General features: G+C 49.8%; 1 protein-coding gene across 1 annotated transcript; it reads left to right on the top strand.

Moving 5' to 3' along the window:
- Positions 1 to 70: 70 nt before the first annotated feature.
- LOC102455832 (uncharacterized) lies at positions 71 to 18,400 on the top strand. Its single transcript, XM_075913017.2, has 10 exons — positions 71 to 264; positions 765 to 1,230; positions 2,698 to 2,793; positions 3,377 to 3,607; positions 3,919 to 3,941; positions 4,626 to 4,741; positions 5,314 to 5,373; positions 7,720 to 7,920; positions 12,386 to 12,451; positions 13,894 to 18,400. Exons 1-10 carry the CDS (start codon positions 71 to 73, stop codon positions 15,234 to 15,236), a joined length of 2,796 nt encoding a protein of 931 aa, XP_075769132.2. The 3' UTR covers positions 15,237 to 18,400.
- Positions 18,401 to 25,499: the final 7,099 nt, after the last annotated feature.

Raw genomic sequence — 25,499 nt, 5'->3', positions numbered from 1 at the left:
GGCCAGGCAGCTCCAGCTCCTAGCTGGGACTGGGCGCTCGACTGCAGTCGGAGTCACTGAGTCGCAGCGCATGCGCACTCTGACCGTCTTTCTCTCTCCACCCTTATTTCGCGCCGCCGCGGCCGGTTTTCAATGCGTCCCGCCCCCGCCCGTCACTCCCCGTCCCCAGGCCCCCTCCACCCAGCTGTGGCCCGCAGCAGCGTCTGCTCCGAGCGCGAGCCGAGGGACTTCGCTGCAGTTACTGCGCATGCGCCGCGCCTTGCGGTGGGCGTTCTGAGGGGGCGGTTGGTGCAGTTGCTCGCTGCGGGGCTGGCACAGCCGGGCTGGGGAGGGGGCGGCCCAGAGTGAGGGCGCTGGGGGTGGGGAAGGTTTGGCTCGGCTGGGGCGGCAGGAGTCCTGTGCTGCTCCGGCTGCTGGGGCTGCCCGGCCCTGCCTCTGCGGTCGCGTCACAAACACTCAGCCCCGCGCGTGTCGCTCCCTCCCTTGGGCTTTTGGCGCTTCCTCGTGCGGGGGGGGGGGGGGGGTGAGCGCTGAGTCCGGGCCGGGGGCGCACAGAGGGGCTGTGAGAGGGGGCTGCAGAGTGTGAGGGATTTGAGTACGGGATGAGGAGGGGGGCCCTGCCATCAGGGGCGCAGAGACGGGGGAGGGTTCTGGCTGGGGCAGGTGACTGAGGGGGCCCAATGGAGGCCCTGGCGGGGGCAGTGGGTGAGTAAAGTTTTTGGGGCTTTTTTGGTTTTTAATTTTGATTTTTTTGGTATCATCAGTTCTGGTACCTCACGTACTGCCCTCTGGACCTGCCCATCCATTGCTGAGCTGAGGAAAGTGACAGGGCCCCTGTTACCCAGCCCAGAGACAGCCATGGCTGCAGAGAGCCCCGTGGAAAGTCTCTGGGAGGAAGCGCTTCATCCCATCTGCCTGGAGGATTTCACAGCCCCTGTCACACTGGAGTGTGGGCACAATTTCTGCCAGGCCCCCCTCAGCCCTCAGTGCAGAGACACTGAGCAGCAGGGACCCCTCCGGCCCAATTGGCAGCTGGCAAATGTGGTGGAACTAGCCAAGCCACTGAGTTTCCAGGCAGCAGAGAGAGCAAGATGGGATGGGGTGTGTGGAGAGCACCAGAAGGCTCTGAAGCTGTTCTGTGAAGAGGATCAAACTGCCATCTGTGTGGATTGTGACAGATCCCAGGCTTACATGGTGGTGCCGTTACAGGAAGCTGTTCAGGAGTACAAGGTACAGAGTTGCTGTCCAGTGTAATAGGAAATAATGTTGGATTTTAATTACAGGCTAATTTCACTGACTGTTATCTGGCACAGATGTGCCAAGGCTCTTTAAAGCCTTCATGGTACAAGAGATGCTGTAAAAAGTAAATGCTCTGGCTGTGTGGCAACTTACATCAAGTCTTTACACATACCTGATGTGGGAAATATTTCTCTGAGGCTCTGACTCCTGAAACCCAGCCTTCACTGGTGACAGAAGGGGTTTTAACATAAGGGAAGGTATTAACAATCAGAAAGATTTAGATCAATGTTTCTCAATCAGTGGTATGAGTACTCTTAGGGGTACTTGAGAGAAGTCTGGGGGGTACATCAACACAACTGAAATTTGGAGAAAACCTAATTCTTGTTTTAAGTTTTACAGCACTTTATTATTTTTGTACTTCTTACACCCAAAAATTTCACTGCCTGCCCTGCTATGGTTAAATTATTTAAACAAACGTGTTGCAATGGTAGAAGAAAAATTGTGTGTTTGAAAACTCTAGATACTGGGGGTACTTTATAAAAAAAGAAAAGCTGAGAAACACTGGTTTAGATTACAGGAGCTGCAGGCCAGTCTATGGGAGTGAGCTACCTTAGGACTGGAGAAGAGGAGGTTACAAGCTGTTACTGATTGGCTGAGAAGCAGTAGTAATCTGTCATTTGCCTTATAGACCCACAAAGGCATGTGTGCCCTGCACAACACCCAGAATGGGACAGTGAGCATGTCACCGTCTAGTTAGACAAATAGTGGGAAGGGAAAGTGAGGCAGCAAGTTCCCTCATGGTCACCAAGCACATCAGTGATAGAGTATAGGCCCGAATCCTGCTCTCTCCAGGCTCAGTCCAAGGCTACACTAACCACTAGGCTGCATTCCCTGTGCCTCTTCACATCACTGAACAATGATGAAGTGTGGCCCTTAGGAGGGAAAGACGCCTTGTTACAGGCCCACCAAGGAGAGCTGGTTTCCCACTGAGATACTGAATTTCTGGGCTGCTATATGAAGAGTTAAACCCAGATGCAGCAGCCAGCACTAGAGGAGGTCACTGTGCTGGATGCTGTGGGGCCCCAAGCGCCTTGAATCCACCCATAGCTGGGCTCCAGGCAGCGCAGGGCCATGCCAGGCACTACTGGGATTTGACTGGGTTGTAGCCAGAGTTCAAACTGGTTAACTGATGAATTAATGTTTATCGGTGCCAGTTACTGGTTAAACTCCCCGCTGTCCCCAGCAGTGCCTACTTGCCCCAGTAGCAAATGTCAGTCTGGAGCTGCTGGGAGTCCCTACCTGGCGGCCACTCCCGGCAGACCCCATGAGAAAGTCCTACCCACAGGAGAGCCCACGTCTGCTACTGGCCTTGTCTGTCAGGTTAAAAATACTGTAACTGACAAATAGGCTCCCAACATCTTATGGGATTTACTCTGGTGCTTATTTCTGTTTCTTCAGGAAAAATTGGAGGCCCATTTGAAGACTCTGAGGGAAGAGAGAGAAAAGCTGCTAGGAAGGAAAACGACAGCAGAGGGGAAAAGCCAGGAGTATCTGGTAGTTGCCTGTTGTTATGAACCGGCAGGGACTGGCAGTGGGAGGGCTGTGTTAGGAGGCAGACTCCTTTATGGCCTTCGTGAGGTTGGGCTTGTTTGTGTTTTTCCTGGATCATGGATTGCTGGGTTAGATCCATGTGTAGACAGGCCCTGAGCTTCCATGTCAGTGGATCAGTTAATGTTCAGCCCCTGTGACTTTCCCAGAAATCCGCCACCAAGGGAAATGAATGTCCCTGTGAGGGACTGTCTGCTCACTTGGTGCATTAACATCTTTGCTTCTTTTTCCTCCCTGGGTATCTCTGTCAGGTTGGTGCTCCTGATGCACTTGGTCTGAATTTCCAGAACCCATGAATAACAGAACATGCTGCCCATGACAGACGTGGGAACATCCCTTTCAGAGGGACCCAGGGGCCAAAGGAGATGCTGGGAGAGACACTCTCTCCCTAGTACCTGCAGAGTTGAGTCAAATGTCACAAATTTTAGGGTTTTCTGAGAAGTTCTCCCTGCTGCGCACTCAACTCCCCATGTAAGGGCTCCAGGTTCCACCCATGTCCCTGACCTGCCTTTTCCCTGTTTTCATACAGAAACAGACACAAGCCGAGAGGCAGAAGGTTGTGGCTGAGTTTCAGCAGTTGCGGCAGTTCCTGGAGGAACAAGAACAACTCCTGCTGGCTCAGCTGGAGAAGCTGGATGAGGAGATTGGGAGGTTCCAGACTGACATGGTCAGGAGACTCTCCGCACTGATTTCTCATCTCAGTGAGCAGATCGGTGAGCTGGAGGGGAAGTGTCAGAAGCCAGCGAGTGAATTCCTGCAGGTGAGACTGAGGGAGAAACATCACAGCTCCCTGCACAAGGAAGAGAGGCTCCCGAACCACTGGTGCTGTGCTCCAGATGTCAGATCTGTGCGTAACTTGGCATGTGCATTGCTTCCATGTGAGTGACTGTTGTGCTTTGCAGAGTCACAGGCACAGAGCTATTAGAGATGGCAAAGTCCCATTCACTCAGGGGATCCATGACTCTGGGGCCAGGCCAGGGTTTTTCTTCCTCATGTTTGCAAAATCCCTTCCCTGGAGTCCCCTATGTGTGTCCAATGGTGCTGAGATGCTTTTCTGTCTGTTTTCTCTAGGACATCAGATGGACCTTGAGCAGGTACATGGCTCTCACTCCCCTCACATTGCACAGCGCAGAGCAAGAGCTTGGAGCTGATGTTGGCACCACATCTCCCCAGGGCTCTACAGCCAGATGTTGGATACAAATGTCTCTGACCCATTTAATTCTGAGGGACTCACCCTTGCACAGCAGACTATGGAATTCTCCATTCAGGGGCACAATCTGACCTCAAGTGTTTCCTAGAGCTGTCACCTCCCTGGGGACTGGCTGCCTCAGGACTGTGAGGCTGGAACATGGGTCTGTCACTGCTGGGCATTGGGCCCATTCAGCCCAGGGCAGCAGGGATCAAGAGTCTGTCCCACCCATGGGCTGTTTGGAGACCTGTGTGAAAGGTGCTGGAGAGGGTGGAGCTGGTATCTCAGTCTAGTTCCCAGTGAGCAGACTTCTACAGACCTTTAGGTGCTGAGAGACAGGAGGTTCCCAGGTGGAGGCCAAGGTGACTCAATTCCACTTTTGTCCCTCAGCTAGACTCTCCGGGCCAGGGGTGAAGAACAGCAATGGGACCTTTCAGGGGAAGGTTGCGCAGCCATGGACTGTTTTGCCCCTGCTCTAAGGCTGGGAGAATTGGGGGAATTCTAACTCCAGACCTGTTAAGAGCTGAGACTCACTCACCAGAACTTATAAGTAAATTAAATACTATCACATGAAATTGTTTCTGTCCAGGTGCGAGATGGAGCAGTTCCAGCCGCCAGAGGAGATTTTTCCTGCACTCGAAAAAGAAGTCAGCAGTTTCTCCCAGAAAACGATTGCGCTGTCAGAGACTCTGAGGGAGTTCAAAGGTACCTAGAAGGGATGGAGGAGGAGAAAGTGGTTTAAGTATCTGAGACTATTAAATCTGGCCTCTGAAGCCAACCTTCCCCTGCCCCAATTCCCATGTGGAGAACGACGGCCCCATCATACTGCTCTCCTTAGATACTGAGTGAACAGACCCAACTGCTTGCAGATTGCGCCAGGAGTTTGCAAACTCTGATCCTCTCGTTAGTGTCAAAGGGCTCAAAATGGGTAAAGCTACTAGCATAGCAACGCCTTCCGCCACCAAAGCTTTAGGTTATGACAAGAGGGGGTAAGTGACTGAGAGAAACCAAGTGGGAAGGGATGAGGAGGGAAAAGTAAATCTCATTTACAGCTTGTCTCTACTGGGTCAGGGCTGAGGCTGCAGGGATGTTGGCACCATTGCTGGGAGGTGCTTGAGTGAGAGGGGAAACAGAAGGTTTCAGACCTTTTAATATTAAACACCTGAGTGTGTGCCTGTCTGGTCTCTGATACAATTGAAACACAGAGTTCAGAGTGGGGACATTGTTATAAAGAGGAGAGCCTGGAATCTCCCCTTTCTTATTCCTTCTCCCTCCAGACACTCTGCCCTTGGCACTGGAGAGAGCAAGAGGAAAGACCCTGGGAGCGTTCAGACAAGGTGAGTTTGCAGGTGGGGATTCTTTAAATGATGAGACAATTCCAGTGAAAACCTCTTCATGGGATTGTCGTTTAAGTTACCAACCAAACCAAGTGACCATGGCGCACACAGCCCTGAATCTCACCCACTAATCAGTGAGGAGCCCCAGAGGCACTGGATTGGGGACCTGTGGACACTTTCAGAAACACTGGTCTCTGGGGTGTGATGCTTAAGGGGTGATGCTAAAGCACACAACAGAGGGCATCTTCAGGCTCAGATTTCACTGCTCAGTCAGTTTCAGTCCGGGGTTGGTTTCAAACAATAAATAGGCTGAAAGACTGAGAGCTGACTGGCTTCCACTGTATCAGTTTGTTCATGGCAAGAAACTGTTGGATCCCCATGGACTCTTCAGTCTAGTGCAGGCCTGGGCAAAATGCAGGCCATGGGCCGAATCCAGCCTGCCAAGCCATCGGAATCCACCCACGGATGTTGGGGGAGCCACGAGCTGGTTCCATGCTTGACATGCCCCGTCTGCAAGCCACTCACAAAGTGACTGTGAGCCTGGGGGAGAGGGAGGGAAAGGCTTCAGGCGTTACTTCCAACCCCAGGGCAATCCCATTGGCCGGTTTCTGGCCAGAAACTAAGCACCACATCCCCTCTATTCCAGCTCTTAATTATTCATACACGCACATGGAACTGCAGTCTGTGCGAGGGTCGGGCAGGCTCCCTGCCTGCCTGAGAAAGGTGCTTGGGTACTGGTCAGGAGTAACTCAGGTATGCTTGTCTCTGGCATCCCAACCTCTCCCTCCTAATCTCTGTTCCCCTCTCCACATACCCAAACTCTCTGTCTTCCTCCTGTATCTATATTTGCAAGAAGTTCCCAGTGGTCAGAAACCCACAGTCCCTTATTTGTCCACTCAGCCACTTCCTAAATTAAAGTTAATTTAAATATCTAATGAGTCCAGGCTAATCCAGTGCCCAAGGTCACACCTGCCTCCTTCACTCAAACTCTCTTCCACTCCCCTGTCTCCCTCCTGGATCCCTTACCCCAAGCTCCCTTCTGCTCCCAACTCCTATCTCAGACCCTGCATTTCTTCCATTAATGTCATGGAAGAGTGTCGCTCTCAGCCATTTTCCAAAATCGTGGAGTGGCCCCCCATGAAATTGTATTGCCCATCCTGGTCTAGTGGATATGGCTCAGGAAGAGCCAATATCTGAAAGCTGAAGCCAGAGAATTTCAGGTTAGAAAAAAGGCACAAATGTTTGATAGGGAAGAGGATTAGATGCTGAAACAAATGAGCAAAGAACTGGTGGATTTTCCATCTCTTGATGTCTTCAAATCAACACTGGGCGACTTTCTAGAAAACATGCTTTGGAGAAAGTGAGCTTTGTGCCTAGGTAACTGGGCTAAGTGCAAGCAAGGGCTTATGCCACAAAGGGGGTCAGACTGCATGACTAAGGATATCTTCTGATCCCAAGAATCCATGAATTTTAAGATCTCATCCTGCAAACACTCAGCACACATGTTTAATAAGCGCCTGAATACTTGTATTAACTTCACTTAATTTCTGTTGTGGAGAAGGTTTATAAAGTCTCTGTCAGATGAGAGAACCAAAGTTTGCGCTGCAAATCAATGAATGAAGACTAAGGGTTTTAAATACAGCAGCCTAAATTTAACCTACGTCTGTGTTCAAGCAGATAAATATGTGGCTTGTTATCAAAAACACTGGGACTACATCTACACTGGCGTGATCTTGCACAAAAACTCTTCCAGAAGAGTGTCAACGCTGGCATGTGCTTTTGCGCAAGAGCATCCATGCCAGTGAAGATGCTCTCTTGCGCAAGAAAGCTCAGATGGCCATTTTAACCATAGGGCTTTCTTGCGCAATAAATTCATGTTGCCTGTCTACACTGACCTCTTGTGCAAGAACAGTTGCGCAAAAGGGCTTATTCCTGAGTGGGAGCGTCAGAGTTCTGGAGCAAGAAGCCCTGATTTCATACATTAGAACGTCAGTTCACATGCACAAGAACACGTAACCATTGTAGACAGGCAGCAAGTTTTTGCGCTAGAGCGGCCGCTTTGGCGCAAGATTGTGCCAGTGTAGACACAGCCTGGCTGCTGAGAACAGAATCCCATTGTTGCAGGTGCAGTAATGTTGAAACTCAAGCCAGGTACGGAGAGAAATGAATATGGATTTAGGATCTAACTTGTTTGTGGTGTTTATGGAATATCTAGACTCAAACTTTTGCCCACCAGGGCAGAGTCTAGCACGTGTGTCACCAGGGACAGAATCTGGGGAGAATGGGTGTGTGGAAAGGATTAAAGCTCTTTTTGAAATGTCTCCAATTGCTCCTCTCCCCCGACAGGCTGCAGAACTCCCATGTCTGTCTCCAGCACAGCCCCTGGCCTGCAGAGCCAAGGGCAGGAGAGGGCTGTGGCGGAGCCGGTGAGCTTTGAGGAGGTAGCTGTGTGTTTCTCTGAGGAGGAATGGGGTCTGCTGGACCTGGGCCAGAGAGCCCTCTACAGGGATGTGATGCAGGAGAATTATGAGGCTGTGAGCTGGCTGGGTAAGGATTCCTGTCCCCTCGGGCATCAGAAGCTGGGTTGGGTTCTGGAGGATTTGGGTTGGGTTTGGTTGAGGCCCTTCAATGTCCTCTGCCCCCCAGTGTCAGGAGTATCAGCTCCAATAATCTTGGCTCCTGTGTGAGAGACTGTCCCATCCATGCCTTCTCCCAGGGGAAGCAGGTTCAAGGACATAACAGTGGTGCTGCTCTTCCCACAGCCAAGGTCTCCATGTGCTTCCCCATCATCTTGCCCATGTTGTGCCTTGGCCACAGGTGTTCATGGAAGGGGCCAGGCAAGATCAGCAGGTGGGTCTGTGTCTGGCTGCTGTTAGTGCCTGTGGGGGCACCCTTGTGCAACACTGGCAGAGTGTGCTGCTTGTCCATGCCCCACAGCTCAGGGATGTTGCTGAAGAAAGACACAGGCTCTGTTCACTCTTGGCCAGGTTTACTGTTGAAGGAACATGATGCTAGTGTCCTAGCTACTCTAGCACAGGTACAGTGAGATGTGTCCCACCCCAACAAACGTACCAGCTCAGTCAGCACCCAGAACGCTGCCCCTCAGTATGAAACAGCTGAAATGGGAGGCTGAGTGATGGGTGGGAGTTGAGGAAGCAGGGGCCTGACCTTAAGTTCTAGCGAGGCAGGTGATACAGGCACAGAGGCAGGCAACAGGGCAGCCTTTATCTCCTGGGGGACATGTTGCATCAGCAGCGCTATATACTGGGCAAGCACCCTGAGGTCCACTCAGTCCTGCCACCCATTGTCCAGGAGATCAGACTGTGGTGACACCAGCATCAGGGACACTCAAGGAACCTCCACTCCCTGTGCCACAAGCTGGGGGTGAGCAAGAGGAATTCAGGCTGGAGCTTTCCACCCTCAGGCCGTGGAGCAGGTCTGGTGACAGAGCCCAGCTTTCAGGAGCTGAGGAGATCTCTGCAGCTCTCAGGGTATATCTACGCTAGCCCCCTAGTTCGAACTAGAGAGGCTAATGTAGGCATTCAAAGTCGCAAATGAAGCCCGAGATTTAAATATCCCGGGCTTTATTTGCATGTTCTCATCTGGTCGCCATTTTGAAATTCCACTAGCCCGAAGTAACTGCCCGCGGCTACTCGCGGCAGTGAAACGGCAATTCAAACTAAGTCCTTAGTTCGAATTAACTGTTACTCCTCCTGGAATGAGGAGTTCAAATTGCTGTTTCACTGCTGCATGTAGCCATGGGCAGTTACTTAGGGCTAGTGGAATTTCAAAATGGCGACCTGATGGGAACGTACACATAAAGCCCGGGATATTTAAATCCCAGGCTTCATTTGCAACTTCGAATGCCTACATTAGCCTCCCTTGTTCAAACTAGGGGACTAGTGTAGACATACCCTCAGAGATTTCAGAGAAGACATCTCAAACAGCACAGCCAGCTGCTGGTGGTATCAAAATACTGGGCGGCAGGGGAGACAGACAAATCCCCTGGGGCCACTTTCATAGTCTTGTGGTCTGACCTTGACTTGCCCCTCTTCATTCTACAACTGCCTGTTTGTTCCTCCTGTCTTTCCCTTTCCTTAGCAACCCCTCTGGCCGCCAGCAGAATGGGGCTTCTGCTGTGTTAGGCACTAGAGGGGGTTCGGGTACGCAGGGAGCCCAGGGCCCGCTGGCAAGTTCATGGCAAGCTGTTGCTGAGATCCCTGCTGCTCTGTGGGGCACAGAGAGAAGCCCATAGAGTTGCTTGGTTCGCTGCTGCTGAGGCTACTGCTGCTGCTGCAGTCGCTGATTTTCTGGGCAGCCCCTCCTTTGCTGGGTTGCCCTGCTGCTGCAGTTCCATCAATGCCGCCTTCATTCTGGCAGCGTTCCCGCTAAGGCAGCGGTTCCCAAACTCTCATGCACCGGGGACTGCCCATCCCAGTCACAAACTGGTAGCGTTGTATTTGTATGTTCATTATGCGAGTAATAAATATGCAAATAGTTACCAGTCCCAAACAGATCAGAGTTTGCAGATATCAATATTAAAAGAAATCACAAAAAAATTTCCCTTTTGGCTGCTGAGTGGGACAGCTCCTACCCTAGGGGCAGCTGGTGCCTGCAGAGGGAGGGGTGCAAGGAGAGGCACCAACAGTGGAAGGGGGCATTTGGGGCACCTTGTTTTGAAACTTTAGATATTTTGTTGGGGCACAGGAGCTGGTGTCCCCAAGTGCTACCAGCAATCAGCTTTGCCCTCCCCGCTCCTGCTCCATGGAGTGAGGAAGCTGCCATTGTATCTCCCCCATCTCCTTCTGTACAAGCCCTGCCCTGTGTCTCCCTCTTCCCCAGCCAGGCTGCTCTTGCTCTCTCAGGATCCCCCCAGCCTTCCCTTCCTGCATCCCCCTTTCCCTTCCTGTGATCCTCCCTGAGAGTTTCCCTCTATTGTACCCTTGCTCCCATCTACTCCATGTCTCCCCTGAATTCCGCAACTTCCCTTCAGTGCCTTCTGCCTCCCCCTATTTGACGGACCAGGCCGAGTCTGGGCACAGCTGTCCACTCAGGGTGAATTGCTCAAACTCGGGGCTCTATACAGCCCCAGACTGGATGCCCTTCCTAAATAGGCCACAAACCAGTCGCACAGAGCGCTTCAGCTGCCTTTCTGGCTAGCCAGAAGCCTCATGAGCAAAACCCCTCTGACACCCCAGCCCTATCTGTGCCCCTAACAGCCCCAGGCCTAACACGCAGGTGAAGGGTTTTAGAGCCCAATCTTGCCTACCCCAAACGGGTTCTTCCCAGTCCCAAGACACCAGTCACAGGTCCCAATCAATTTACACTCTGGATCTTACCCACAAATCATGCGGAGCCAATCCTTTAGAATCCAAAATCCAAAGGTTATTACTAGAAGAAAGAAAAGCGTGAGAGTAAAGTTGTTAAAGTAGAATACATTACATGCATCCAATCTCCCAGTTCTTGATGCAGGCTCATAGCAGAGATGTTATAACTGCTGGCTTAAAAGTCTTTGGTGTACATCCTGTGTCAGGATGGGTCCACAGTTCTTTCCGGCTCATAGTTCCCTGCGAGGCTGCATCTGGGATTAAGAGCAAATCTGAGGACCCAATGGAGGATGCCACATGGCGCTTATATATCTCTTCTGACATCTTCCCAGCTGGAGTAGGTTACTAGAGGTCACATGGTCAGTGGCCAGGCATTTAGAGATCTATTGTCCCTGGAGCCTCGCTCATCAGCCTAGCCATTGAGCAAACATTCCTGGCCCATTGCTCTGCCTCAGACAGAAAATTTTCCAGCATCAACAGAGTACATGTTTATAACTCACATACAGATGTTATACAATTACCTGCATAGCATATACAGAATCAGTAAAAGGTAAGCTTTCGTTTGACACCTCACATGGCCCCCTTTGTACCAACTTTTGGGGCAAACACCGCCCCCATGGGTGCAGCAGTGATCTGGCTGCTCCCCTTAAAATTCAGTAACGTGACATCCTGCATCACTGGGACCCTGTTCCTGGGGGGTGGAGGGGAGGGCCTTTGACCTGTCCTGAAGCGCGGCTGGCCCTGGGGCAGGGACTGGCAGGGCTGGGGGTGCTTCCTTGGGAGTGGCTCCCCAAGCACAGCTTTCTAAATACCACTGGCCCTGTGGGAGATTTCACTCTCCTGGCTGCAGCCTGAGCTGTGGGGCCCAGCAGCTCCATCACCCTCCTTCCTCACAGGCTTCAGGGATCTGGCCTTTGTCTGACCCCGGAGTCTTAGCAAGCAGAGACTGTAAGTCATTTCCTGCTGCCCGGCCAGAGCCAAGAATCACTTCCTGCTGCTGCTGCCAGGTCCAGTTGAGCAACGGGCTCCCAGACTCCTGCTGGCTGCTTCTGAGTCCTAGCGCTTCACCCGCCCCTGTGCTCAGGAAGTGTGCCGTGGCCCAGCAGCCAGCAGTTCACGGCCCATCACTGGTCCATGGACCGGCAGATGCAAGCCACTGCTCTAAGGTGTCTGCCTGCATGGCTGCACCTGAAGTGAATGGCCACAGACCCAGTGAGTGGAGCTGCATGAGGGGTTCTGTTAACGAGGTGCCTCTTGGACCCTGCAGAGGATTGGAAGATGGTCATGTGATGGGGAAATAGGGAGTGTATGGGGTAGCTTGGGAGAATAGGGGGAGGGGTGACAGGGTCAGTGGGACGAGGTGGGAGTGGGCTATTTGGAGCATCCCAGCACCAGCTGGGCTGCAGCTACTGGTGTTTGCTAGAGCCTGGCAGGAGGGAGCAGGCTGCACAGTGGGTGGGGTGCCAAGAGTGAGGTCAGTCCAAGCTGAGCCTCCTTTTTCGTGTTGTTGAGGCAACTCTGGGGCTGGGGTGAGGAGCTGGTGTTAACTTCCTCCTAATATTGTCGATGTTATTCTTGGCATATCTCAGACCATGTAATTATGTGATGAGGAGGAGGAATGTGGCGGCCCCACTATGTTCCACTGCTAGAATTATAGAGTAAACCCCAAGATCTTTTCTCTGTAGTTCTAGGCCAACAGGTGTGGCATCTCCTATCAGCAGGGACAGAGGAAGCACTTACATTTGGCCAAGGTGAGTTTCAGTTGACAGCTGGTGGACATCTCGTGGGAGAGGTTCGTTTGATGGGAGGGAGACAGATCCGGTACAGAGAGCTGAGGGGTTCTACCTGAGCAGAACTTGATGCAGGATCTGACTTGGATCGGTGTGTTTTTAATTGTAAAGCCTTTACGCTGCCTTTGTGGAGACACGTCATCCTAGTGTCCTGGGGCGGGTGAATATTTTAAAAAGTGCAGAGGAGGCTGCAGTGAAGCCATAACAGTCACTTACCTGTCTCCATACTTCCCACCACTCCTAGACACCACCTCCCCTTCCCCACTGCTTCCATTGGCCAGAATTCTGGCCAATGGGAGCAGAGGGGAAGCCTACAGGTGAGTGTTTTCCAGCCAGAGGGGAAGAGAGTGGCAGCACACAGAGCCATTTCCTTCTCCTGTAAGTCATAATATGCTCACAGGCTGGCTCTCCCCCATAGTGGGAAGCTGGTGCTGGCGCTCCAACTTTGGAGGGGGGCTCAGTGCACCAGCACTGGCTTCACACTGAAGGCTCAAAGGCAAGTCCCAAGCCTGCAGCCCACCTGCAAGATGGTCACAGACCACTAGTGGTCCATGGACCACACTTTAAGATCCATTGTCCTCCAGGGTGCAGCAGAGCACTCAGGTCCTCCACGGAATCAGCCGGGCCATTCCTCAGGCAGAGGGTGATGCACCTTTACCGCAGGTGTGTCCCGGGATCTTGTACCGTCCAATCTCTGCAAGGTGGGGAAGGAGCCTCTGTGGATGGGTGGCTCAGATCCTGGCTCTGGAAGCAATAATGGCTCAGACCTTAATGAACAGGGCTTGACAATCTATGTAATCTACTCACCCATGGCGAGTAGATTACATCCCAGAAGAGCCAGGTTCAGGCGATCTGCGCCTGCGCAGAACGGTCTATGCATGCGCAGAACACTGGATAGCACGGCTGGCGAGCAGGGCTCGCCATGGCTCGGCAAGCCCTGTTAATGAACAAAATCTGTATTTGGTTAATTACTCCCCCAAGCAGGATTTCCAGTCTTGAAAGCTCATGTGATCTCCTGGGTGGAGCGAGGGAGGAGCTGCGGATCCCAGATCTCCAGGTCTGTGAGGAAGGGGAGATAATCAGTGATGCCCACACAGGTTAATAATCAGTTAAACTGACTCAAACTAATTTCTGTGTCCTCATAGCAGGTGTCACTTGTGCATTTTCATCAAGTCTAACTGACCTTTTAGCTTGTCTTCCCCCCCCTCTCTGACTGGAGTTGCAAAGGTTAGACTTTCTCCTTTGGGAAAGGGCTATGGGGAAGGAGGATGGGCTCAGCTCATGATTATTGACGTTTCTAGGATTATTTGGGCGTGTTCCCCTTTTCTGTTCCCTATTCAGAGTTTCCGTTCAGCTCAGCACAGGGAATGACTCATGTCTGGTTTCTCTCTCTATCCCTGCAGGTGATGGGATGCTGAGTGAGAAGGATGAGGAGAGTCTTCAGCAGGAAGCTCTGGAGCGAATGGCTCCACATGGGATGTTATTGGAAAGATCTGAAGGGCATGTTTCCCAGATATCTGAGCAGGGAGAGGCCTGTAAGAATCAGCATGGCCCAGACAGGCAGGAGAGAAACCATCCAGAGAAGGGACAGGGTAACTCCAGTCACAAGAGAAGAGGGGTGAAAAGAAATATAGAAACTGTTCAACAGAAAATCCCCCATGAACAAGAACCCTCCTCTTACAATGACTGTGCCACTCTTATTGAACATCAGAGAATCCACAGAGGAGAGAAACCCTTCAGCTGCTCTGACTGTGGGAGAAGCTTCAGTAAGAGGTCAGACCTTGAAAGACATAAAAGAATCCACACCGGGGAGAAACTCTTTTATTGCTCTGACTGTGGGAGAAGCTTCAGTAGGAGCTCAAATCTTTTTAGACATGAGAGAACCCACACAGGAGAGTCGTGTTTTAACTCCTCTGACTGTGGGAAAAGCTTCAGCGAGAGATCAGACCTTGTTACACATAGGAAAATCCGCGCAGGAGAAAAACCCTTTAGCTGCTCTGACTGTGGGAAAAGCTTCAGTGAGAGTTCAAGCCTTGTTGCACATAGGAGAGCCCACACAGGGGAGAAACCCTTCAGCTGCTCTGAGTGTGGGAAAAGTTTCAGTTGGAAATCACATCTTAATATACATAGGAGAAAGCACACAGGGGAGAAATCCTTCATCTGCTCTGAGTGTGGGAAAAGCTTCAGCTGGAAATCACATCTTATTAATCATATGAGAATCCACACAGGAAAAAACCCTTTCAGCTGCTCTGACTGTGGGAGAAGCTTCAGTAAGAGGTCAGACCTTGAAAGACATAAAAGAATCCACACAGGGGAGAAACTCTTTTGTTGCTCTGACTGTGGGAAAAGCTTCAGTAGGAGCTCAAATCTTTTTAGACACCAGAGAACCCACAGAGGAGAGTCGTGTTTTAACTCCTCTGACTGTGGGAAAAGCTTCAGTGAGAGATCAGACCTTGTTACACATAGGAAAATCCATGCAGGGGAGAAATCCTTCATCTGCTCTGACTGTGGGAAAAACTTCAGTTGGAAATCACATCTTAATCAACATAGGAGAATCCACACAGGAGAGAAACCTTTCAACTGCTCTGACTGTGGGAAGAGCTTCAGTAGGACCTCACATCTTGTTACACATAGGAGAGTCCACACAGGGGAGAAACCCTTCAGGTGCCCTGACTGTGGGATAAGTTTTAGTAGGAGTTCACCTCTTGTTAGACATAGGAGAATCCATACAGGGGAGAAAGCCTGATTGTGGGAAGAGCTTCAGGGAGAGGTGAGGCCTTGTTAAACATTGGAGCATTCACATAGGAAAAGCTTTTTGACTCTGGGAAAACCTTGATTTGGCACTCAGATTTTAACAATCACGATACAATCTACACAGGAAAATCATAGAATCATAAAATCAAATCCTAATACACTAGAACTGGAAGGGACCTTGAAAGGTCATCAACTCCAGTCCCCTGCCTTCGCCAGAGGTCCAACACCATTTTATTTCTGATAGCTGTCTGTCTAATTTGCACTTGACTCCAATGATGGAGATTGCACAAGCTCCCTAGGCAATTTATTCCAGTATTTAGCCACCCTTACAGTTAGGAAGTTTTTCCTAATGTCCACCCTAACCTCCCTTGCTGCAATTTAAGCCCGCCGATACTTCTATCATCAGAGGTCAAGGAGAATAATTTTCCCCTCCTCCTTGTAACATCCTTTTAGGTACTTGAAAACTGGTATCATGTCCCCTCTCAGTCTTCTCTTTTCTGAACTAAACAAACCCAGTTCTTTCAGTCTCCCCTTTTTGGTCATGTTTTCTAGAACTGTAATCATAGTTGACGCACTTCTTTGGACTCTTATTTCTCTACATCTTGAAATGTGGTGCCCAGAATTCAACACAATACTTCAGTTAAGCCTAAGCAGTGCAGAGTTGAGCAGAAGAATTACTTCTCATAAAGCTCTGCTTGGAGGGAGACGCTGATCTGTGGGGCCCAGTGGTGCATGGGAGAATGGGATGAGGGGCAGAGCTGATCCATGGGGCTGCCAGTGGGTCCCACATTTTTTTTCTATGGATGTAGTAGCCCCATGGTACCCACGGAATCGGAGTCTATGGATGCAGCATCATTGCAAAGGCCTGGATCCAGAAAGTATATTAAACAATGTAATTTTCTGTAGTGCAGGATCAGCAGAAAAAGACCTGGGGATTACAGTGGATGACAAGCTATATATGAGTCAACAGTGTGTCCTTGTTGCCACGAAGGCTAACAGTATACTGGGGTGCATTAGGAGGAGCATTGCCAGCAGATTCTGGGCCTCCATTACAGAAATTCTATGGATGCACTGAGGAAAGTCCAGGCAGGGCAACCAAAATTATGAGGGGGCTGGAGCACTTGGCTTACGAGGAGAGGTTGAGGGATTTGGGTTTATTTAATTTAAGAAGAAAGAGAGGGATTTGATAGCAGCCTTTAACTACCAGAAGGATGCAGCGAGATAGTAAGAAATGGCAGAATGAGGATCAATGTTCTCAAGTTGCAGTGGGGAAAATATAGGTTAGATCCGTGGTCACCAACCAGTAGATTGCGATCTACCGGTAGATCTCAGGGGCTCTAAGAGTAGCTCTTGAGCCCTCTCTGAACTGCGCACCTGTGCAGTACATTTACATTAGATTTCCTCATGTAATGTAGGCAGGGCTTCAAGGAAGGGGCGGGGCAGTAGATCTTTGCCTGTTCTGAGACTTAAAAAGTGATCTTGGGTGTAAAAAGGTTGGAGACCACTGGGTTAGATATTAGGAAAAACTAGTTTACTAGGAAAGTAGTGAAGCACTGGAAGGGAATCTCCATCCCTCAAGATTTTTATGTCATGGCTTGACAAAGCCCTGACTGGGATGATTGAGCTGGGGTTGGTCCTGCTTTGGGTAGAGGGTTAAAAATCAATGAACTCTTGAGGTCTCTTTCAACTCTGATTCTATGATATCAAGACCATGTATGTGTAGATGTGAAATACATATCATAAGCATCACCAGCTCTCCAGCTTTTGGCATGGCTCAGGCACTATTTGGCATATTTATGAACGTAGGAGCTGCTGGGTATGGAAAGGAGGCAGGTCTCAGTACTGGAAACAAAAAGGCAAATAAAAGGAATCAAAATGTATGTCTCTTTAAAAATTCATGATTTTTGATGCATGGCCTTTGAATGTATATTACTGTCTGTGCTATATATCTGTGTGACCCTGGGCCAGAAAGGATGAAGCAACTATAACAGTATAGTTTTTCTTTAACCATATTTGAAGGCCTAAAGCCTCCCCCTACAGCCAGAATGAAGAACAGCAGACAGCTATAAAGTTTGGAGTCTCCTACTCACATTCCATCTAAATTGTATTAAACTAATGCAGTGTTTCCCAATTGTATTTGGCCATGGAACCTTTTTGAACTCAAAAGAATTTTGCAGACCCCCTGACTGCCTGTGCGCTCAGCGCAGAGTAGTGATGTCGTCGGCCTCACTCTCAGGCTAAGCTGGCATTACACAGGGACACTTACTGTGGCAAACAAATGAAAATTGTTTTCAATAAAATTCATAAATGCATGAAAATTCTATTACAATAATTCAGGCTGTAATGGAATTTTCTCACTGAACCCTTATTTTTGTTTCTTGGCAACCCAGGGTTCTGCAGAACACCATCTGAGAAACACCGAACGAGTGTAATATCAGGGTGTTAAGAAGGAGCCTGTCCTAATGGCACCCACTGTCACCAGATAAAAAAACAGATTTCAAGACGGGTAAAGAAAACTTAGTTGAATAACATTTTGTCTGGCAAGAAACTGTTTATCAATAGCTGAGGTTGTGGAGTCCTTATTTTCTAATTATAGTCCTCACTTTCTTATGCTTTGTATGATCTCTGGTTTAATTATTTGTCTGCTGTATAATTAATTTTGCTAGGTGTAAATCAATGAAGGTGGAAGAATATGATTGGGTTAGGTAATTCTGTTACAGTGTATTATATTGGTTAGTAAAATTAAACTAAAACAATTGATTAAGATAGAGCTAAGCAGGACTCAGGTTTCACTATATAAACTTGGGTCCAAAAGAAAATTATTGGGGAACCAACTCCAGGACACAGCTGAGAGTAGAGCTGCCAGATCTCAACCCTGTGCCAATGGCAGTGGTGAAACTGAAGTCCCCCAGATGTACCTGATCCTGACTGCTCATCAAGGTGAGTTCATCTGTCTCATTGGATGCAGTGAGCACTGGGTGCCTGATGTGTGCATCTGTTTGTGATGAGTGTTAATAAATAGAGATGAAGTAGAATATTACTGCATAAGGTTCTTTCACTGATAAGAGTCCAGAGATGCGTAAAGTGTAAGGTTACACCTGAGCCTTAGAAACAGGTGAGGGTGGGCCACAAAATCAAAGGGTCATTTGACTGCACATCTAGTAATTTGATCTATGCCAGCAGTGCCCCACTGCTATATATATTGGACAAACTGGACGGTCTCTGTGGGAAAGAATCAATAGACACAAATCAGATATACGTAAAGGGAACACAAAAATTGGTGAACATTTCTGCTTACCTAACCATACTTTAACAGACCTGCAGGTCTTATCAGAGGCCATCTCCACAAGCCAAATACATAGGGAAGCATTGGAATCTCACTTCATCCACAAATTCAATTCACATGCTAATGGACTCAATTGAGATACTGGCTGGCTAGGACACTACCTACTTCATAACCACTGAAGGTGCTAACAGCTCTGAGAGTGGTATCCTTCCTGTCTTAGCATTTATCTATTTACTTTGATCTGCTTAGGTTTAAGTACCCATTCTCCAGATACTTAATTATGCCCTATCTCTCTCACCCCCTTCCTTTTTCCTTTTTTTCTTTTTTCTCCCCCCTCTCCTTCTCTTCCTATTTATTTTCAGTTTTCATATCCTCTACTCATAACTCCAGGCATCTGAAGAAGTGGGCTGTGCCCATGAAAGCTCATGATACTGTCTACGTGTTTTATTAGTCTATAACGTGCTACCAGACTATTTGTTGTTTTTTACATCGAGAGGGTTACACCTGAGCCCTACAAATGAGCCAATGGTGGGTGCCCCTAGAGAAAATGAGTATTTTGTGTGGATAACAACCAGCAGGCTAAATGACCCGAATTGAAAATTGTGCAAATGTTAATTTAAATATCCATTCCCTTTAAATATCTAACAGCCATGATAGATAAGGCTGGAGCTTAAAAATGCAAGCTCGTACTGTTAGAGAATTTGATTTACTTAGTAATTCTACTTGGAGATTGCTCGTTAGATGTTAACAATGTAACTTGTGGATGTTAATTCCCTTTTATGTCTTCATTACATTATACCTAGCAATTAGGGATTTTTACATCAAGTATAGCATGTGCATTACCTGTTCTTTGCCCAAGGAATGCCTGACACATTGTCATACTGTCAGAAGGCTGCCACTGCCTGCTAGAAATCTCTATAGCAAAGCCATAGGGGTCTCTGAGATTGTTCCTGCCCTGTGGCCTGTTCCACCTGGCTGTTGTCATGGACTCCCTGTGAAGTCATCACCTCCTAACCTCCTTTAGCCAATAAGCTGAGATGCTGCAAAAGACCCTTATGTCATCGCCACATGCACTCTTGCTCTGAAGGGTAATGTCCTGCCCCTGTCAGTCCCCTTGCATGGTGGAGCTGCTCCTAGGGGTGAAAGTAAGACTGTTGCACCTGCAAGACCCCCTCCTTGGGTGGAGAAACAGTCAAGGCAGGAGAGGGTTGTGATATGACAGGACCTGTAAGAAATGAAAGTGTGGAGTGGAGTGCAGAAAACTCAGGGAGTGAGGATGTGGGTGGGTACACAAATTGGGGCAAGATATTGGAAGAATGAAGGGGCTTGGGCTGTGTGTGTGTTGAGGGGGTCAATGGGACTAGAATCCTAGCTCCCTCTGGTTTGGGCTCCCTGAGGCCCTTTAACACAGTCTCTGCAGCACACTGAGGAGAGGAACCCTTGAGCCAGTGACACAGACTGATCTAGGCAAACAAGGTGTTTCACTAAAGCTACATGTGATTAGATCCATCTACCAACAACTACCAGCCACATGCACACTTACAGAAAGTGAAGAATGGTTTCAGTAGGTGGAGATGGACTTTACAGGTCAAAGGAGAGGGAAAAAACAAAAATTCCTTTGTCCCTGTTAGAAATTCCTACCTACATCTCTTTTGGTTGCCTGCCACCTGGTTTAGGTAAGGGACATAGTTAACCCCTTAGTCCCCAGGATGCTGGCTAACCCTCATGATAATGACAGTGACCTTGGCCCATTCAGTGAACCTCTCCCTGTCTCCTTGGCCCTGTCTATACAGCAGGGACAGCAACACTCACAGGCCCCAGAGGAGGGGGCTGGTTTGATGCTTCAATGCACAGCCCAGCAACGAGCCCTCCCAAACTCTCCTTGTGCTCTGGCAGCCAGGTTTGTTGTTTGAATTCTGTGTAGCACAGTGGTCTCCAACCTTTTAACACCCAAGATCACTTTTTAAATCTCAGAACAGGTGAAGATCTACCGCCCTGCCCCTTCCTTGAAGCCCCACCCTCTCTATTCTCCTCCTGTCCATCACTTCCTATCCCCAGCCCTTACTTACACACTGATAAACAGTTTATTTTTAAACTGCGATACATACAATTAAAATCACGTGTTTATAGTTATGAAATAAATGGTCTGTTTTTTATTCATGCTATTTAAATCTAAAATGGAGCATTTATAATTATACATTTTGTGGGGACAGAGTACTGTGGCTGGGGGCAGGGGAGAGGGAACAGGGTGCTGGGAGGGCAGGGGACAGGGTTCTGCAGCAGGGGACAGAGTGCCAGTGGGGACAGGTTTCTGCAGCTGGGGACAGGGTGCTAGTGGGGACAGAGTTCAGGGAGTGGGGACGGGAATGGGGACAGAGTTCTGTAGCTGGGGACAGGAGAGTGGGGACAGTGTTCTGTAGGTGGGGAGTGGGGTGGCTGGGGAGGCAGAGAGTCCCCTGCATCTTCCTCCTCCCAGTATTCTCCCCTGCCCCAGGGAAACCAGCACCTGCCTGCCCCGGGGCCAACCCCCCTGCGCAGGGAAGCCCCGCGTGCATGCGCCTGCCCAGGGGGCCAACCCCCCCACCTGCGCAGGGAAGCCCCGTGCGTGCACCTGCCCCGGAACTAACTCTCCCCCCCACGCAGGGAAGCCCTGCGTGCATGCACCTACCCCGGGGCCAACTCCCCCCCCATGCAAGGAAACCCTGCACGAACGCCTGTCCCAGGGCCAACCCCCCCCCGTGTGCCCAGAAACCCCCTGCACGCCTCCCACGGGGCTGACTCACCCCTCCTGTGCGGTGCAGGGAGCCAATGCTCCCTCCCACAGTATACCCGGCCGGCAGAGCAGCTAGTGCACTTCTGGAATTGCCGGAAGTAGTGCTAAGCTGCGGGGCTTCTGAAGCCGACACTACCTCTGTTTTTTCTTGAGGTAAGTAGTGGGACTTCTGGGGGGCGGGAGGGAAATGGAGGCGGGGAGGACAGGACTCCTCATGAGCGACTGGTCGAGGTCTCGAGATTGACCAGTAGCTCGTGATCAACCTGTTGGTGACCACGGGTGTAGCAGGTGATGTCAGGCCTGGACACTGGGATTATTTACCAGTTTCCCTGGCCCTAGGGCACTGTTGAGCTCACAGTTGTGATGGTCAAGTGGTCAAACCCAATAGGGTGTCCTCTGCTGGTTCAAATCCTGCACACAATAAGGACTGTGTTTTGGCCACACCCCTAACCAGGACAACAAGCTTCACCACCCCTGAGACATTCTCCCCCTATCGCCTGTCAATCCCCTTCTGCTCCTGTCAGAGAGATGCCTGGAATGATGCCTCATGTTGGGTCCCTGGGGTCTCAAGCAAACTCTCAGCCCCTGCCACTTGCCCAGAGACCCCTGGCTCAGTTGTGCTCCTAGGTTCCCCAGGGTGTGACAGGAGCAGTATGGGCTGGAGAAGCTGCCTCCCTCTTCCTCTCCCAAAAAGATAGACTTGCAGGAATCAATTCCACATGCAAAGGGAGTGATCTGCAGCTTGAGCTAATTCCCCACCTGTGAGGCCAAGGGGAGGCACCAGCCAGGCAGAAGGGTGGCTCTGGGATCTGGAGAAGTGTCAGATGGGGGAGATATTTATATCTGGGGAAGGGTCCTGAGTCCAGGCCCCCAGCCATGGTCCCTGCCTGGCATCCATCACAGGGATAGGAGTGAGCCCGCAGAACAAGCACCATGCTGCAGAAGAGACACCCTGTTGGGGATCCCAACAAACCCAGGGGCAGGCCCAGCTCAGGAGGCCCAACTGCACTGATGCAGACTCCCTGGCACAGCTCACAGTGAACAGCCCTCGCTTGGCCTGCTAGACAGCCACAGACAATATTCCCGCTAAGCTTTTCCATCCATGTACAGAATATTTGTATCATTTGCACTGAGAAATGTGCACCACCAAGAGAAAGAAACCCCAGCTAATCAGCTGGGAGGAGTTTGAATCTCTCCCAAATAGCCACCCAAGCACACAGCTCACAGAGGGTACTGCCCACAGACATGTGGCCAACACAGCCCAGGCATCCTCTCCAGCTCTCTGCCCAGACCCCCAGCAGGGCAGCTGTAAGGACCCATGAATTCTAGTTTGTAAATCCCTTTGTGACAGATACTCCCACACTCCCCGGTACAAGGTGGCACAGTCTATAAGTGCCACTTCTGTTCCCATGACCTTCCCACCTGATTTGGTCAATTTGGCTCCATATTGTTACCTGTTCCAGCCTCAGGGGGACATGCCTAGGGGTGTGTCTGCAGGCACAAGAGCATTGTGATATCATGTGTGACACAACACACAGCACTCTGCTGCAGCATCCTTGCCCTGTCGATTGCCCTGTTGATGGGCTGGGCGGCTCTGCTGCAATGTGCAGCTGCTGGTAAACATGTGCTTAGGTTGGGGGCTCTCTGTGGGCAGGGACTAGCCTGTCTCCCAAGGCCTGTGCGAGGGAGTGGCCATGTTCCAGGCTAGGTAGCCAGGTGCCAATGGTGTGTGGGAGGGGTTTGAGCTGGGGGGGATGGAGGGGATGACCAGTGGGGTTCTGTTATTTTCTGTGTCAAGCCTGTCTTGCGGCAGGTGGCTTCTGGGTGCTATTCTGGCTCTGACAGGCTGTTTCCTCCTGTCCCCAAGGGGGGGGGGGGTGTTTCAGTGTTAAGAGAGTTTGATACAGAGCTGGTGGGTGTGTCTGTTTGGGGGATGGGAGCAGAGCCAATCGGATCTTAGGGCCGAGCTGCAAATAATGGGTTGTGTGATGTGTCCTGGATGGAAGCAGGAGGCATGTAGGTAAGACGAGGGGACAGTAGATTTCCAGTATATGCTGGTGTTCATGTGGCCGTCAGCGATTGGCACTGTTGTGTGCAGGAAGGGGATCTCTTGTGTGGATGGGCCCAGGCTGAGGCTGATGGTGGGGAGGAAATTGTTCATACCCTAGTGGAATTCTTCAAGGGTCCCCTCCCAGTAAGTCTGTATGATGAAGCTGTTGCTAATGTAGCATAAGTAGAGGAGAGGTACGAAGGGGCAGGAGATGAGAAAACATTGTTCTAGGTCAGTACATTTAGGATGCTGGATCCAGTGGGATGAGAAATAACTGCTCAGTCTAGGTGGTGCCCAGCATGAGAGGCACAAGACTTAACTCTGCTACTTCTCTTTCCCTCTGGTAACTCCTGTGACTTTTTGCCTGTCCCTGAACATCTGCCTTTTAGAGTCCAGGGACTTGCTGAAAGGCTTATATTTACCAGTGAGTTCACCTGAGGAGTTTGTGTTGTGGTTAGAAAACTGGAAGACCATTGTATTTAGAGGAGTTAGTGAATCATCCCAGTTCTCTTGTCTGCAAACTAGAAAACAGGCTTTGGCCTGCTGTTAGCAAGGAAAATTCCCAGCTAGCTAGCTCGTTAGAGAGATGGCTGAGCTCATCGCATAGTTGAGATAAGCTTAGAGGTAAACAAGCCTGTCTGTGTGAGTCTTCTCAAACGGGCATATGTTTGTTTTGGGTTTTTTCTTCCTTGCTCATAATTAGTTGTAGCATCTAGAATTTTGTGCACAGGCTATATATTGTTTAATGTTGCCAACACCCTTTAGATTTCCCGAAGGACCTGGATCTGTACAGAGGTGCCTTTTGGACCTGGCCCAGGAGTCCATCCTTTGCTGAGTTGGAGTCCTTAGCAAGCCAAAGGGACGTTGTAAGCCATCTCTTGCCTTTTCTTTTTATATCACCTGTAATCTTATCTTATAAATATTTCTGAAAGTTTGTTTGTTTCTTTGTCCCAAAAGATCTCCGAAATGGTAAGAGCTAGAAACACCAAAACTACTGATTTCCAAAATTAAATAACTAGAATGGTTATATCTCAAAATCGGTTCCCCCAGAGTCCCAAATGGGCCCACTGATAATTCAGAAAGATCTTCGAAATGATAAGAGCTAGAAACACCAAATTTTGAATGGATACTACTGATTTCCTAACTTCAATAAATGAATTGGTTATATCTGGAAATCGGTTCCCCCAGAGCTCCAATTGGACCCACTGATAATTAGCTTTTAGTAGCGCCCAATCATAGGAATTTGCTGGACTCTTCTGTTAAGCATGTCACATAAATTGGAACTACAAGAGCCTAGAAGATAAAGCATGTGGGCACCTGCAGAACCATCAAGGGAAAGCCCATGGGGGAGAGGCTACAGTGGGGCAGAGAATCAGCAAACTCCCCTATACTAGGGCACCAGCAGGTCTTCAGGACAGACCCAAATGTGGCTGATGCTGGCTGGGGTCTAGCCTTGCTAATTGTGGCTGGGAGAATCCTCCAGCTATCACAGCCGTTCAACATCTTCATGCAGCTGGGCTCTGACTGAACCCCTCCTGGGCTGTGTGCGCTATCAGCAAGTGCTCACAGGCATTATGCACTTTGCAGGATTCAGCTCACAGTACAAAGAGGAGGTGGACAAGGTTTTGAACACTGTGGAGCCAGAGGAGGACACAATACACTCAGAACAGCCTGTTCTCATTAGAGCAGGTACATTCAGGTGCTGCATGTTCTGATCACCTAGATATCACTAATTGCACCTGGTCTGAAGGGCTGTGTCTAGATTGGCAACTTTTTCTGGAAAATCAGCCCTTTTCCGGAAAAACTTGCCAGCTGTCTACACTGGCCGCTTGAATTTCCGCAGAAGCACTGACTACCTACTGTAAGAAATCAGTGCTTCTTGCGGAAATACTATACTGCTTCCGTTCAGGCAAAAGTCCTTTTGTGCAAAAATTTTATGCAAAAGGGCCAGTGTAGACAGCTGAGATTTGTTTTCCACAAAAAAGCCCTGATCGCGAAAATGGCGATCGGGGCTTTTTTGCGGAAAAGCGCGTCTAGATGGGCACGGACGCTTTTCCGCAAAAAGTGCTTTTGCGGAAAAGTGTCCATGCCAATCTAGACTCTCTTTTCCAAAAATGCTTTTAACTGAAAACTTTTCTATTAAAAG

Source organism: Pelodiscus sinensis, chromosome 19, assembly GCF_052426305.1.
Source record: "Pelodiscus sinensis isolate ZL-2025 chromosome 19, ASM5242630v1, whole genome shotgun sequence".
NCBI classification, from domain to species: domain Eukaryota; kingdom Metazoa; phylum Chordata; order Testudines; family Trionychidae; genus Pelodiscus; species Pelodiscus sinensis.
Note: the sequence above shows the minus strand (reverse complement) of the source record. Positions and strands in the feature narration are given on the sequence as shown.

Bases quoted from the DNA above. Each gene is read 5' to 3' on its own strand.
- LOC102455832 (XM_075913017.2), top strand. From the start codon at position 71: ATGCGCACTCTGACCGTCTTTCTCTCTCCACCCTTATTTCGCGCCGCC. The intron at 4,742-5,313 runs GTACCTAGAAGG...TTCTCCCTCCAG, and splicing joins GACTCTGAGGGAGTTCAAAG to ACACTCTGCCCTTGGCACTG. The intron at 7,921-12,385 runs GTAAGGATTCCT...TTTTCTCTGTAG, and splicing joins TGAGGCTGTGAGCTGGCTGG to TTCTAGGCCAACAGGTGTGG.